At 38.0% G+C, this 13,809-nt stretch overlaps 1 protein-coding gene across 1 annotated transcript in view; it reads left to right on the top strand.

Annotated features, from left to right (window-relative positions):
- Window positions 1-1,461: 1,461 nt before the first annotated feature.
- Window positions 1,462-13,809, top strand: part of TNPO1 (transportin 1) — a 72,562-nt gene continuing 60,214 nt past the window's right edge. Inside the window, exons 1-3 of the mRNA XM_007943329.2 lie at window positions 1,462-1,581; window positions 5,063-5,138; window positions 9,018-9,167. Of these exons, the coding sequence (XP_007941520.1) occupies window positions 1,477-1,581; window positions 5,063-5,138; window positions 9,018-9,167 (331 nt within the window). The 5' untranslated portion in view covers window positions 1,462-1,476. The remainder of the gene's footprint in view (window positions 1,582-5,062; window positions 5,139-9,017; window positions 9,168-13,809) is intronic.

Raw genomic sequence — 13,809 nt, forward strand, 5'->3', positions numbered from 1 at the left:
AGCAAGTCATACCTGTAAACCTGTTGCATATTTAATGATACATGAATTTACGCAATGAAGAAGATAATCCCATTGTTATAGAATATAATGTATATATAAACACATGGGCTGAAGACTAGTATAAAAACAGTGCAATATTTATAGGTATTGTGTGCAAATGATGAGTATCTTCGTCTGTTTCAACTAACAAGTTTGCTGTGTTGGGTTGTCTAGGAAGCCAATAGAAGGTGGTGAACAAAGCCAGATTGCAGGATGTTAAACAGTAGAGGAATGAAGTAAGGAAGTGGAATTGTTGTTGTTATGTGCCATCAAGTCTGACTTACTCAGAGCGACCCCTCCTTGGGTTTCCAGGGCCGTATCACTACAGAAGTAGATTGCCTAACCATCCTTCCTAGGAGTGGCTGGTGGGTTTGAACCGCTAGCCTTCTGGTTAGTAGTCAAGTGTCTTAGCCACCATGCTACCAGAGCTCCCGGTAATAGCTTAGGAAACCTATATTCTTGTCCCAGTCTTCAGTAATTAACTGGTCATTTCCTCAGATCTTTTTGTGTATTAGTTGCCACATGAGGGCAAACAGTATTTCACCAGGTTGTAGTGAGAGTGAGAAAATGTATGTGAAAACACTTTAATAAAATTAAACACTACTTATTTGTAAAGTTACATTATTTTTCTTGTCTGTACTTCAGCCCAAAGCCCATAGTCGTGGAATGGAGTTATTTCATGATGGAATTTCACTTAAACCATAAAAAGTTAAAAGTTTATAAAAGAATGCATTTTTTTTTCCAGCCAATTCTGCCAGTGTTGCATTTAATATTTTGAGATGTGGCTTGTGATTACAATGTATCATTAATATCTTGGACTAAATATTAATATTTAGTGCTTCATATATCGAACTGAAATATACACATCTTACTGTTTCTCGCTAATTATCGTTGAGCTGTTGGAGGAGTTGTCAGCCTTTTTCCCCGATTTCAATCATTCTCATTTCACCTCGTTTACTTAAAATAACTAATAACCTAAACCAGATCTCTTCAGGTGTTTCGCTGCGGTTTTGATGAGGACTTGAGGACTTTTGATTAGCCATTAACTGTAGAAAGCTTGTGGATGGAACTAGATAGAGTTGGGTTGGGCTAGAGGAAAATGCGTGGCACTAGGACCCAGGGGGCTCCCGCGAGCGGATCTTGGGGGCCAGATTGCAAATTCGCGGTGACTCAGTCTGGTCGGCTCCTTGCGCTCGGCGGCCGCGGCAGCAGCTGCAGACGTTGGCGGCCGAGCTGCTGGGAGTAGTTCTGCTGGGTTTCACCGTCCGAGACTTCCTTCGGGGCACCCCAGGCAGGTCCGAGGCGTCTGGGGAAGGCAAGGGTCATCGTAGCTGGGAGAAGGGGGTTGCTTGGCGCGGGAAGCCCTCGGGCCTGTGCACCGGGAGTAACATTTGCTCCGTCTCTTCCTGTGTCTGGCTTTATTTGCAGCAAACCAAGATGGAGTATGAGTGGAAACCTGACGAGCAAGGGCTTCAGCAAATCCTGCAGCTGCTGAAGGAGTCCCAGTCCCCAGACACCACCATCCAGAGAACCGTGCAACAAGTATCCTTTACGAGGCCTCGCCGCCGCCCGCGCAGCTCACCCCGCGCGGCGGGCCCGCTCTCAGCGGCCGGGTGGCCCCGCTGCCCCTCCCCCCTCCCGCTCTCGGCTCCCCCTCCCTCCCGTCCGCGGATAGAGGCCCGGCCGCCCGCCGCCGCTGCCAGACTTCTGGCGCACGCGGCCTTCGTGCCCGGGCTGGGGGCGCAGCCGCGTGGGGCTCGCGCCGCAGAGGATTCCGGCTTCCGGCTTGTGGGGGGGCGGGTGCTCCGGTCCCCGCCCGCGATCGCGACATGTGCGCGAGCTGGGCCACCACGTCCCCGCTTGCCACTGACCTGCCGAAACTGTGGAGAGCGGAGCTATCGGCAGCGGCCTCGGTACTGGCCGAGCTCTTGACGCCCCGGGCCCACACAATGCGCCCGGTGAGGTGTGGGGACTTTGGGCCGAGCTAGAGGCCCAGTGGAGGGCGCTTTGTGCGCGTCGCAGCTCGCCAGCCGGCTGGCCAGAAGTGGGGTGGAGCTGGCGCGGGGTTTGAACTGCTGCCCTGTTGGGCCTGGTGTTTTTTTGTTTGTTTGTTTTTGTTTTTAATTTCCCGCTAATCCGTACCCTAAACGGGCTGAAGACCTAGAGTTCGCAAAAGGGTTTCTGTTAAGGCCTCACCCCGAGAATACTGATGTTAACACCTGTTGCAAGCTCTCTGGCTCCCAGTGATGTTTTCTTTTTAAAGATTTGGCTCAAGACTGACTGCTCAATTACACCTCGTTTGCTGGTTTAGCAGTCTTATTGCTATGGTTTTAGAGACAGAAAAAGTTAAGCAAAAGCGCCTGTGATACGTGTTTTCTGCGGTATCCTAAACTGGGCAAATGGAGAGCCTTTTGCTTATTGGATCCAGAAAAGGAAACAAATTCACTCAACATGTCGTAAATACTCACAGTATTTTGCCTTAATGTTAAAATTCTTTAAAAAAAAAAGTGTGTTTGCAGAAAAGTCCCTTGATTTTATTGTTAATAAGCAGCAAGTTTACTTAACGTGGAATTTAAGTTAGACTTTTATTAGTGTTAATGGGTTTGTTTAAAATACTATGAAAGTGAGGTTATATGCGATTACGTGAGAAGCTCAGATAAGTTTCTGAGAAATGCATCGCTGTAATTTAAAAGTGGTCAATAGATGGGCAGGTACTTAGCTTCTTAGTTACTATCGTGCCCATTTTTAAATCGAAGGGATAATGATTTAGTTGTTGGTTTGGTAGGTTTTTTGTTTTTTTTTTTTAAAAAAGACATTTCGTTTGAATACTGTCAGTAGTGAGCAATTTTAAGTAACATTTTTATACCTAGTACTGTGCTTGGGCTACCAGTTAATTTTGCAGTTTATTTTGTGTGCCTAGAGAATAGTATGACCTGAGTGAGGAACAGATTAAATTTCTGTTACCGATAGAGGGGAACATTACTTAATTAAAAATATGAAATGCTTTCTGTTTTCAAAGTATCTTATGATGACCACCTTCTTTGGTGTCTTCTTAGGAAAGAATGTATTTTTATATAGACTTGAACACTTTTTTTTTAACAGAATATAAGCCTTATTTTTAATAATTAAATTGGACATGCATTAAATTACTATTGCAAATTGCTGTAAATGTTTCTAAATGTTTACTGTTAATCTCCGTACTCATCTCATACCTAACAGTTTGTGCTGAAGTTGTAGTCCACAGACCACTTTTTTTTCCTCTTAAATTTTATTTATTTTGTTGTTACTGAGAATATACACAGCAAAACATATACCAATTAAGTATTTCTACATGTACTATTTAGTGGCATTAATTGTATTGAGTTGTCATCCATTCTCACCCTCCTTTTCTGAGTTGTTCCTCCCTCATTAACATAAACTCAGTGCCCCCAAAGGTTCCTTTCTAATCTTTTGAGTTGATGTTGTCAGTTTGATCCTATCTAGACAGTGCCTAAGACATTTGACTGCTAACTAGAAGGCTGACGGTTCAAACCCACCAGCCACTCCTTGGAAGGAAGGTTGGACAATCTACTTCATAAAGATACCGCCTTGGAAACCCAAGGAGGGGCTGCTATGAATCAAATTGACTCAAGGACAGTGAGTTCAGTTTTTTTGGTTTTAGACAGCTCTTAAAAGAGCAAAATGCTCAAGGCAGATGTTTTATTTTTACTAGTTAAGTGAAACTGTAGAGCGGTTTTAAGATGATTTCGGGGGATATTTTTGGTTTAAAGACTATTTTAGGGTAATAGTTTCAGGGGTTCATCCAGCCTCCATGGCTCCCAAAAGTCTAAAGTCACAATTTGAAATTCTGTTTTCCCCTTTTTGATAAGGATTCTCTATGGAATCTTTGATCAAAATGTACAGTAAGGGTAGCTGCGTGCCATTCAGTTCTGGTCTCATGGCAAAGGAGGCAGTTAGTTGTTTGTGGAGGCAACTAGCTACATACATGCTCTGTATCCACCTCCTATTCCTGACTCTCCTGGCTTGAGCACTTTAGAAAGGCCATTAATTAATAGGATGGATAGATAGTTCAAATTGTAAGAAAGTAAACCTTGTCAGGAAATACTTAGGAAAAATTTAGTAACATGGTAGCATGCTGTTAATCTTAGCCATTCACTAAAACAAGAAATCACTTGTGTGGGTTTTTCTGGCCAGAGAAAGTAGTTACTCCTTTGAATTATATTAGAGAATGTATTTTACTAGTTAATTTACATACTAATATGTGTACCTAGAGTGTTTATCATGGCTTTAATCAGAGATTTAGATTCTTGAGTAAAAATATTTGAATGTTTCTGTTACATGCCATTGACAAGTATATTAGGAGTTGGAAAACTAAGGAGTGAAAGAAAGATAGAATGGAACATTAAGTCACTGGTGCCTGCTAACAGCAGTGAAACACCTGCAAAGTTGTATCACTGGAAATGTTAGATCTTGGAGAAAAACAGTTGTAGAACTGTTTTAATGCAGTAAGCTCGTAATGGTGGCTCTTTGTAACGTGTTTGGGTATGTGGACATCTTAACTTTTTGGCCTCTAAAGAACAAATGAGTTTAATGAAAGTTTGTTACTGCTTTTTAATTTTAAAATAAATCTATTTTTAGTTCTGAAAGTCTTGTTTTTGGAATAATTTTTGTTGTTTATGCTTAAATAACTTTCTGCTCAGAATGTTTTAAAGTGCCAATAAATCATAAAGAATTCCATTTTGAAAGTTGTGCAGAAGCTGGAACTGGATTGTATTGACTATAATTAACATACTTGTATGAATATAATTCCAATATTTCAGTCATAAAGCAGCTAAGAAGTTTATTGGTCATTAATGTGTTCTTGGAATAGTGTATTGATAGGTTTAGTAAGCTAACCTTATTCTTAGTAAAGATGAAAGGTTAAAAATATCACCAAGAGCTTCTTGATTTTAGTATAAAACTGCTTGCTTGCTTGCTTCCTTAGAATACACTAAGAAGTTTCCTTAACTACTGTTTGTTCTAGAAACTGGAACAGCTCAATCAATATCCAGATTTTAACAACTACTTGATTTTTGTTCTTACAAAATTGAAATCTGAAGGTAAGTGGGTTTATGTTACTGATAAATATTTATAAATGTTTAAAAAATCTATTAAAATGCTGTTCTTTGTGTAAATAATGTACATGTTATACAGTTCTATTTTGTGCAGACTGCTCAACCCCCACCTCTGTTAGTTTCCTGTGCACATTATATATGTGTGCATGTTCTTTGCATGGACATGTTAATATGAAAACAAATACGGTATACTGAGAATTCATTTCAAAAGATTCCATTTTGTAGTAACCACATGCTTTATAGCTGTCAGATGGGCAGAGTCTTAGAGTTACTACTACCCTAGGCATTTAGATGTTTAATAAGCAGCCACTTGTTAATTAGGTGTTTATGTAATAAATTCCCTCATTCTTTGCAAATGAAAAGTGTTACAAATTCTGTATTGGTGTTTTTCTTCAAGCCTTCTATATGAATGTCAGATTGATTTCTTTTAATACACAGATTGTGAGGCATAGTTTAATAATTAACAGTATATAAGTAATAAACTTGTTTTTAGTATCTGTCGTAAGTCTTTTTCACATTACTAAAGCTACATGTGTGCTTATTGTTAAAAAAAAAAATTGAGCATGCATACAAGCAAAAAGAAAACTCACTTCTAATTCTGTCACCAAGAGATAATTATTGTTAATCTCTTAAACTGTATATCTGTGTATTATTTTGAAATTTTCTTAATCAAAAAATGGAAACATTCTCTTTCTTTTGTAACTTTTTAAAAACTTAAAACTATTAACTAAGAGTCTCTGCCCTCAAGGAGCTTACATTGTAGTGAGGAATGTTCTTCATAGCATTATTTGAGTGTTGAGTATTCCTTTCCTGGAACATTGTCAGACACATAGAAGGCACTCAAGTATTTATTGAGCTACTGACTGGCCTCTAAATGAAAGTACTGTGCCCTGTTTAATGATCAGTACTTCAGAAGTGTCAGTGCACTTAGTAAAAACATTGCATTTAGAGTCGGGAAATAAGTTTTAGATTCTATTTTGACACTAAGTCATTTAACTTCTCTTGCTTCATTCTACTATAAAATGCCCGTTAGACTACCAGATCATCTCTAAGGTTTCAGCTGTATAATCTGTCGATTTAATGGTCTTAATCTGTAGAAATCTCACTGATAGATCTTGTATTTATTCAGCTTCTGAGAATCTTTACACAGTATAGTGATTCGTTTTTAATTGTTGTCACATAATTGTTAATTTAGGGAGTTTAAATTTGTGATTCAGGAAATTTAAAACTTCAGGTTTTAAGAAACTAGAAGTTCCTTCTGTATATCTTTTAATTTTGCAGTTAGTATTCCTAGCTTGGTATGTGTATTTATGATAAATTGTTTGCTAATAGAGAAATTTTCTTTTTTTCCTCAACACAATGGTTTGTAATCACTAATCAGGACTATTTGTTTTTTAAAGCACAGCAATATTTAGTGAATTACTATTTCTAAGTTGTAATTGCTTCACTTGAAAATTTTAAAATTCTGTTTTTACTAAGCTATCCTCTGTTCTGTTTCTACCCTAAATTTCCAAATTTTAAGATTGTTACAATATTATACTTTTATCAGGCTTCTTAGAGTTTAAATATATGTTAGAAGTGCTAAAATAAACTTGTAATTCAGATAACAGCAAAAGATATTTGGTGTAACTGCCTCCACAGAGACCTATTAATTACAAAAATCATAACATGTTAATTTGAGCTTTCTTAATCCTAAAATGTATTTTTTTTTTTCCCTGTTCATGTGAGCATAGTTTCTCAAAGGACATAATAAGAGCTTTACATTTTTATAACACATGATAATTCCTCTTGCACTTACCTATTTATTTTTTGCCCAGGAAAATGGGCATACATGTTTGCTGTATTTAAGTTACCATTTAAAAAAAGAAATTGTAGCCTTTTGGCTGTCCATATTAGAGAAGGAACATACTGAACATCTTAAAATGAAAATGCTTATTTGGTCATCTCATTCACTGTTTTTCATTTGAATTTTTATACACTGAATGATGGAATAAAATTTTAGATCTGCAGGAGACTCAGATCAGTTGATATTGATTCTCTCACTGTATAGGTGAGCACATTAACGCCCAGTGAAGTTTTACGTTTTTTAAAAAGGGAGATGATTACTTAGTGCTTTTTAAAACTGGATTTTGCACACAGGGTATATATTTTAAATGGTTTTTCGTCCTATTGTAGATTACTAAAACTCTTCATGTTGTGATCTTTATTGTAAAAACAGTATACTGTATTCTTTGTAAACAAATATACAAGCCATTTAATATGTAATTACATGGCTGTGAATAAGAATAATGATCCCACAGAATGTCTAAATGGTTAAACAATATCATTAATACCACACGCAAGTAAAATCTTACTGAAGATAATTCAAAAAAGGTTGCAGCAGTATATTGACAGAGCTTCCAGAAATGCAAGCTGGATTTGGAAGAGGACATGGAATGAAGGATATCATTGCTGGTGTCAAATGGATGAAGGCAGAAAATACCAGGAGGATGTTTACTTGTGTTTTATTGACTGTGCAAAAGCATTCGATTGTGTGGATAATAACAAATTATGGATAATGTGGAAAAGAATGGGAATTCCAGAACAGTTAATTATACTCATGAGGAACCTCTACATAGACCAGGAGGCTGTTTGGACAGAACAAAGGGATACTACATGGTGTAAAATCGGGAAGGGAGTAAGTACATCAGGGTTGTATCCCTTCACCATACTTATTCAATCTGTATGCTGAGCAAATAATCTGAGAAGCTGGGCTATATGAAGAGGAACGAGGCATCAGTGTTGAAGACTCATTAACAGCTTGTGATACGCAGACAACATGATTTAGCTTGCTGAAAGCGAAGGATGACTTGAAGCACTTCTGATGAAGATTGAAGACTACAGTCTGTAGGATAGATTACACCTCAATATAAAGAAAACAAAAATGCCTACAACTAGACCAATAAGCTGCATCACAATAGATGGAGAAAAGATTGAAGTTAAGGACTTCATATTACTTGGTTCTACAATCAACAACCATGAAAGCAGAGGTCAAGACATCAGATGATGTATAGCTGAAGAGCAAAGATGTCTCCTTGAAGACTAAGGTGCACCTAACCCAAGCCATGGTATTTTCAGTTGTTTCATGTGCATGTGAGAGCTGGACAATGACTAAGGAAGACCAAAGAAGAATTGATAATTTTGAGTTGTGGTGTTGGCGAGGAATGCTCAGAGTACCATGGGCTGCTAAAAGGACTAACAAATCTGTCCTGGAAGGAGTGCAGCTGGAATGCTTCTTGGAAGCAAGAATGGCCAGACCTACTTTGGTTATGTTGTCAGAAGAAACCATTCTCTGGAAAAGGATATCATACTTAGTAAAGTGGAGGGCCAACAAAAAAGGGGAAGACCCACAACAAGATGGATTGACACAGTGGCTGTAACGGTAGGCTTGGGTATAACAGATCGTAAGGCTGGCACAGGACTGGGCAGTGTTTTGTTCTGTTGTACGTAAGGTTGCTGTGAGTTGAAGATGACTCGATGACACCTAACAGCAACAATGAATAAGACAAAACAAAAGCTTATTATTGGAGAAAGTTAAATATTTGGATATTACTTTGTTTCATGCCAATTAAAGAGAATTTAAAGTGAGAAGCAAGTGTGCTTTGTTTCATTTTTGTTTACTCACTGGGAAGAGTTACACATTAAATTGGAAAGGAGTGTTTAGATGGTAACATAAAATGTCTTAAGCTGTATTCTGTGATGGCCAATATTGCAACATTATTAGAATGTTGCAATCAGTTTTTTAATATAATTTTTTTTTTAAGTTACAGTTCTTGGTTTGAAATGAAAACTACTTTAAAACTCAGTAGTGTTGTTTTATTACAGATGAACCCACAAGATCATTAAGTGGTCTCATCTTGAAGAATAATGTGAAAGCACATTTTCAGAACTTCCCAAACGGTGTAACAGACTTTATTAAAAGTGAATGTTTGAATAATATTGGTGATGCCTCTCCTCTGATTAGAGCCACTGTAGGTAAGTTACTGTAACAGTTTTACTTACTCTCTTGTAACTGGGTTATGACAGAACCCGTTTGGAATTTCTATTACTGATTTCATGTTGAATGGTGATGGGAATAAATATTTTGCCATTTGAATGCTTTTGAAATAAGGTTATAATTATAGTCTTGTTGACCACCCTTGAGTCTGCTTGGATTCATGGTGACTCATGTATAACAGAATGAAATATTTGCCCAGTCCTGTGCCATTTACACAATTGTTGGTATGCTCAAGTCCATTATTGTGTCCAGTGTATATTTTGAGTACTTTCTAGGGGGTTTACTATCCAGTATTAGATAAAATTCGGTTGTGATCCATAAGTTTTCGTTGGCTGGTTTTCAGAAGTAGATCACCAGGTCTTTCTGGAGTTTGCTGGAGTTTGCAGTACAGTAGCATAGCTTCTAACGTCATAACAACATGGAAGCTGCCACAGTACAAAGAAGTGACATATAAGTGGCGGACAATTATATAGTAAAAGCTCACTTATCCGAGGAGGAAAAAAACCCACTGCCAGCAAGTCAGTTGGTACTCATAGTGGCCCTTTAGGACAGTAGAACTGCTCCATAGGGTTTCTTAGGCTTTAAATCCTTATGGAAGCAGACACCTCTTTCTTTGGCAGAGCAGCTGGTAGGTTCAAATGGCCCAACCTTTTGGTTAGCAGCTGAATGCTTTAACCACTATACCACCAGAGCTCCATTATCCATTGGAACAAAGGTCTAAATGAAAGTTGGTTAAAATAGAGCATCATGTGATAAGTACCTTAAGCATTTTAATAATTTAGGATCATAGTCTTTGAGTACAGATTATAGAGTTCCTTATTGTCTGCTTTTTGTATTGCATCAGTTATAACACTCAGTTTCTTTTACATGGAAATAAAGTATAGTGAAGTACAAGATTCTGTGTTTATTTCCCCCTGGTTTTTAATAGCTGATGTACACCTTATTCAGGGAGCTCCAGTGGTGTAGTGCCTAAGGCATTTGACTGCTAACCAGAAGGCTGGCAGTTCAAACTCACCAGCCCTCCTCAGCAGGAAGGTTGAGCAGTCTACTTCCATAGAGATACTGCCTCAGAAACCCAAGGAGGGGAGTCAGAAAAGTTGACTCGACAGCAGCGAGTTTGGTGGGTTTTTCTTTTTTTGGACACTTTATTCAGTGGCAATTTTTGAGTTTTTTTAGAGCTTGTTTTCAATGGAAACTGCTTTCTTTTTTATCATTTCATGTAATAATGAATCAAAATGGTCAATTATAATAACTACTGGTATAAATACTACTGGTGTTTGAGAGCAACACAGCACACATTAACTGGTAGTAGAAGAAATAGGCAGGTGTACTATAATGTTGTTATGTGCCGTCAAGTCGGACCCAATTCATAGCAACCCCTCCTTGTGTTTCCAAGGCAGTATCACTATGGAAGTAGATTGCCCAACTTTCCTTCCAAGGAGTGGCTGGTGGGTTTGAACTGCCAGTCTTCTGGTTAGCAGTCAAGTCCCTTAGGCACTACACTACCAGAGCTCCTTGGTGTACTATAGAGTAGCCTACTAATGGGCAGCATGTAGTGTACCATGAGCTTAAAACGTAAAGCAGTTATGTTTTACAAGGACCCAGAAGACATCTGTTAATCTTAACAGGTTGGTTAGATAGAAGTCAAGGAAGAACCTACGTAGTGAGTCAAACCCTTTCATAAAGACACTTTTAGTTTTTTATATTTTGTTTTCGTTGTGGGTTTGACTTGTGTTAACCAAGAAAAGTGCCCAATTTATCTCTGTCGCTTATAAAGAATAGCTTCTGTTACATCCTCCCCAAACATTCTGATATTAAGCGCTACCATTATTTACTCTGATTTTAAATGGAATAGGCGAGGCATTTGTAATTTGTGAAAGAGGACTCCCTAGGTTATTCTCATGCACCCACCCCAAGGCTCTACAAAATCTTGACACTGATAAAAAGAATGAGTGTGTGCCAGCCGTTCCCATTTAAAATAAGGAGAGACAGCCCCATAAATGCAGTGGAATGGAGTTTGAAAAGAAATAGGGTGCTTCTGAAGAAAAGCAGCTCTGCCAAGAGGAAGGGAGAAGAAGATAGAATGTAGAAATTAAGTATGTTCTGAAAATTAGCCGTTGAAAACGCTATGGATCACAATGGTCCGATCTGCAGTTGATGGTGGAGATGGTACAAGACTCACTCACCATCGTTTTGTTATGCATAAAAATGCTGTCACTCAGGGTTTATTTGATGGCAGCTAACATCATCATCATGATAGCATTAAGTACTATATTATTTTTTTAAACCAAAACTAAACCCACTGCCATGAAGTCAGTTCTAACTCATAGCAACCTCTCTTGGGTTTCCAAGGCTATAAATCTTCACAGAAGTAGATTGATTGCCTTATCTTTCTCCCGTGGAGTAGCTAGTAGGTTTGAACCACTGACCTTCGGATTAGCAGCTAAATGCCTTAACTACTATATCACCAGAGCTCCTTATTATTTAAGTAGATCTGTATTCCTCTAAACTAGTTTCTCAACCTTTGCACTATTGACATTTTGGACCAGATAATTTGTTACTGTTGGGCTGTCCTTTGCCTTGCAGGATGTTACTCTGCATCCCTGGCCTATACCTAGTAGCATTCACACCTTCTGTTCTGACAACCAGAAATGTTTCCAGATACTACCATATGCCTGGCGTGGGGGAGGCTGGCAAAATCAACTCAGGTTAAAAACCATTGCCCTGACTGAAAATCCTAACGTAGGCAAATAGTTTGAATGTTACTATAAATCTTTTTCTTATGTTGACAGCTGCTTAAAATTTATGTTTTCTAACTAGGATCACACAATATGTTTTTGTGCAACTTTGCTATTTTTATTTTTTTAATCTTAGTACATATTGAGAATCTTGTCAAGGAGTGTGGATGGATGGACCATATTTTAGTGATTATATATATGGTAATCCATTGGATGAACATAAAATTATTTCTCCTGTTAAAAAAAATAGCTTATAATTTCAATGAGAATCCTTTTCTATGTGCTTTTTATACATTTATGAGACTGTTTCTATAGGATTCATTCTCAGAAGTGGTACCACTGAATCAAGTATGTTGGTTAAACATTTTATATTTTTAGGTATTGCCAACCACACCAATTTTCACTCCATATTTGTTGTAAACAATGAGAATTACCTCCTTTTTCACTTTCTGTAATTATACTAGGGGTTAGAAGAATATTTAGGAGTGGATGAAATTATAGGGCCAGATAATTTTTGAGATTGTCCATCTATTATCATTCTTCAGTGGTCTCCTAACAAAAGTAATGAATGTCAGTGGACTGTTAACTTATAGTTGGAGATTGTATTTATTTTATATTAATTATGCTTGTTTACAGTCTTAAGACATAGCTTGATTTGTTTCAGACAGAAGATACATATCTTTCTCTTTACCTCATAAAACAAGTTCTCATGTGTTTTAATTTAGGGAAGAATAAATGGCAAGAAAGATTAGGCCTACTATTAGTCTTTATGCATTTGGATTTTACAGGAACACTATTACAAGGGTTTTAAAGTGCTGTCAATGCATTGACTCTTAATACATAATTTTTTAGTGGAGAATATGCCAACAACTTTACACTTCACATTTAGTTGTCAGAAGCAACCTTCTCAAAACTGAAGGTGGGAAATTCAAAGACAGTTTTTACCCAGAAACAGTGGGATTTTCTGTTCAATAATAATCACTGAGTATTTCCTATAAGTAGCTCTGGTAGCATAATGGATAAGGCATTTGGCTGCTAACTGAAAGGTCAGTGATTTGAACCCACCAGCCACTCCCTGGAAGAAAGGTGAGGCAGTCTGTTTCCATAAAGATATTTACAGTCTTGAAAACCTAATTAGGGGTCTCTATGAGTTGGGAGCTCTGGTAGCATAGTGGCTAAGGCACTTTACTGCTAACCAGAAGGCTGGCGGTTCAAACCCACCAGCCACTCCTCGGAAGGAAGGTTGGGCAATCCTACTTCCGTAGTGATACTGCCTCGGAAACCCAAGGAGGGGTCACTATGAGTCAGGGCTGACTCAACGGCACATAACAACAACAACAGCATGAGTTGGAATTAACTGATGGCAGTGAGTTTGGATTTTTTTTTTTGGAGACTTACTATATGTATGCATGTCTCACTGGAGTCTCAGAACAGTGCTATAAAGAGAGTAATTCACTTTTATCACTGTTTGTATTAACACAAAACTATCGTGTTACATTTTTGTATATCTGTCCAAATCCATTAACTATTACATCTAAACTGCACAACACATTTGAAATAGTACCAGTCAGTCAAAGCAACATGACCAGTTACCATGTGCGACTAAGCCTCCAAGATGAAGATCATCCTTGATCCAGGAAGTGTGAACTGCTGTAGGGGTGTGTTGCTTGTCTACATGAAGTGTTGCAAAGAGGGTGAACATGTAGCAATCGATCTTGATTGATGTTCATCAGTTTTATCTCCTCCTACCATGGTCCGTGGCTGTAATCACAGGTTAATTTAGGGAGCTAGCTGTTCTTAGCTTCTGAATGTATCTTGTATTTGAACCTAAAAGACTCATAAACACATCACCCAATGATGAATGCTACTAACATTTTGACAT

Source organism: Orycteropus afer, unplaced genomic scaffold, assembly GCF_000298275.1.
Source record: "Orycteropus afer afer isolate SDZICR_OR568_19922 unplaced genomic scaffold, OryAfe1.0 scaffold00104, whole genome shotgun sequence".
Classification (NCBI taxonomy): Eukaryota; Metazoa; Chordata; class Mammalia; order Tubulidentata; family Orycteropodidae; genus Orycteropus; species Orycteropus afer.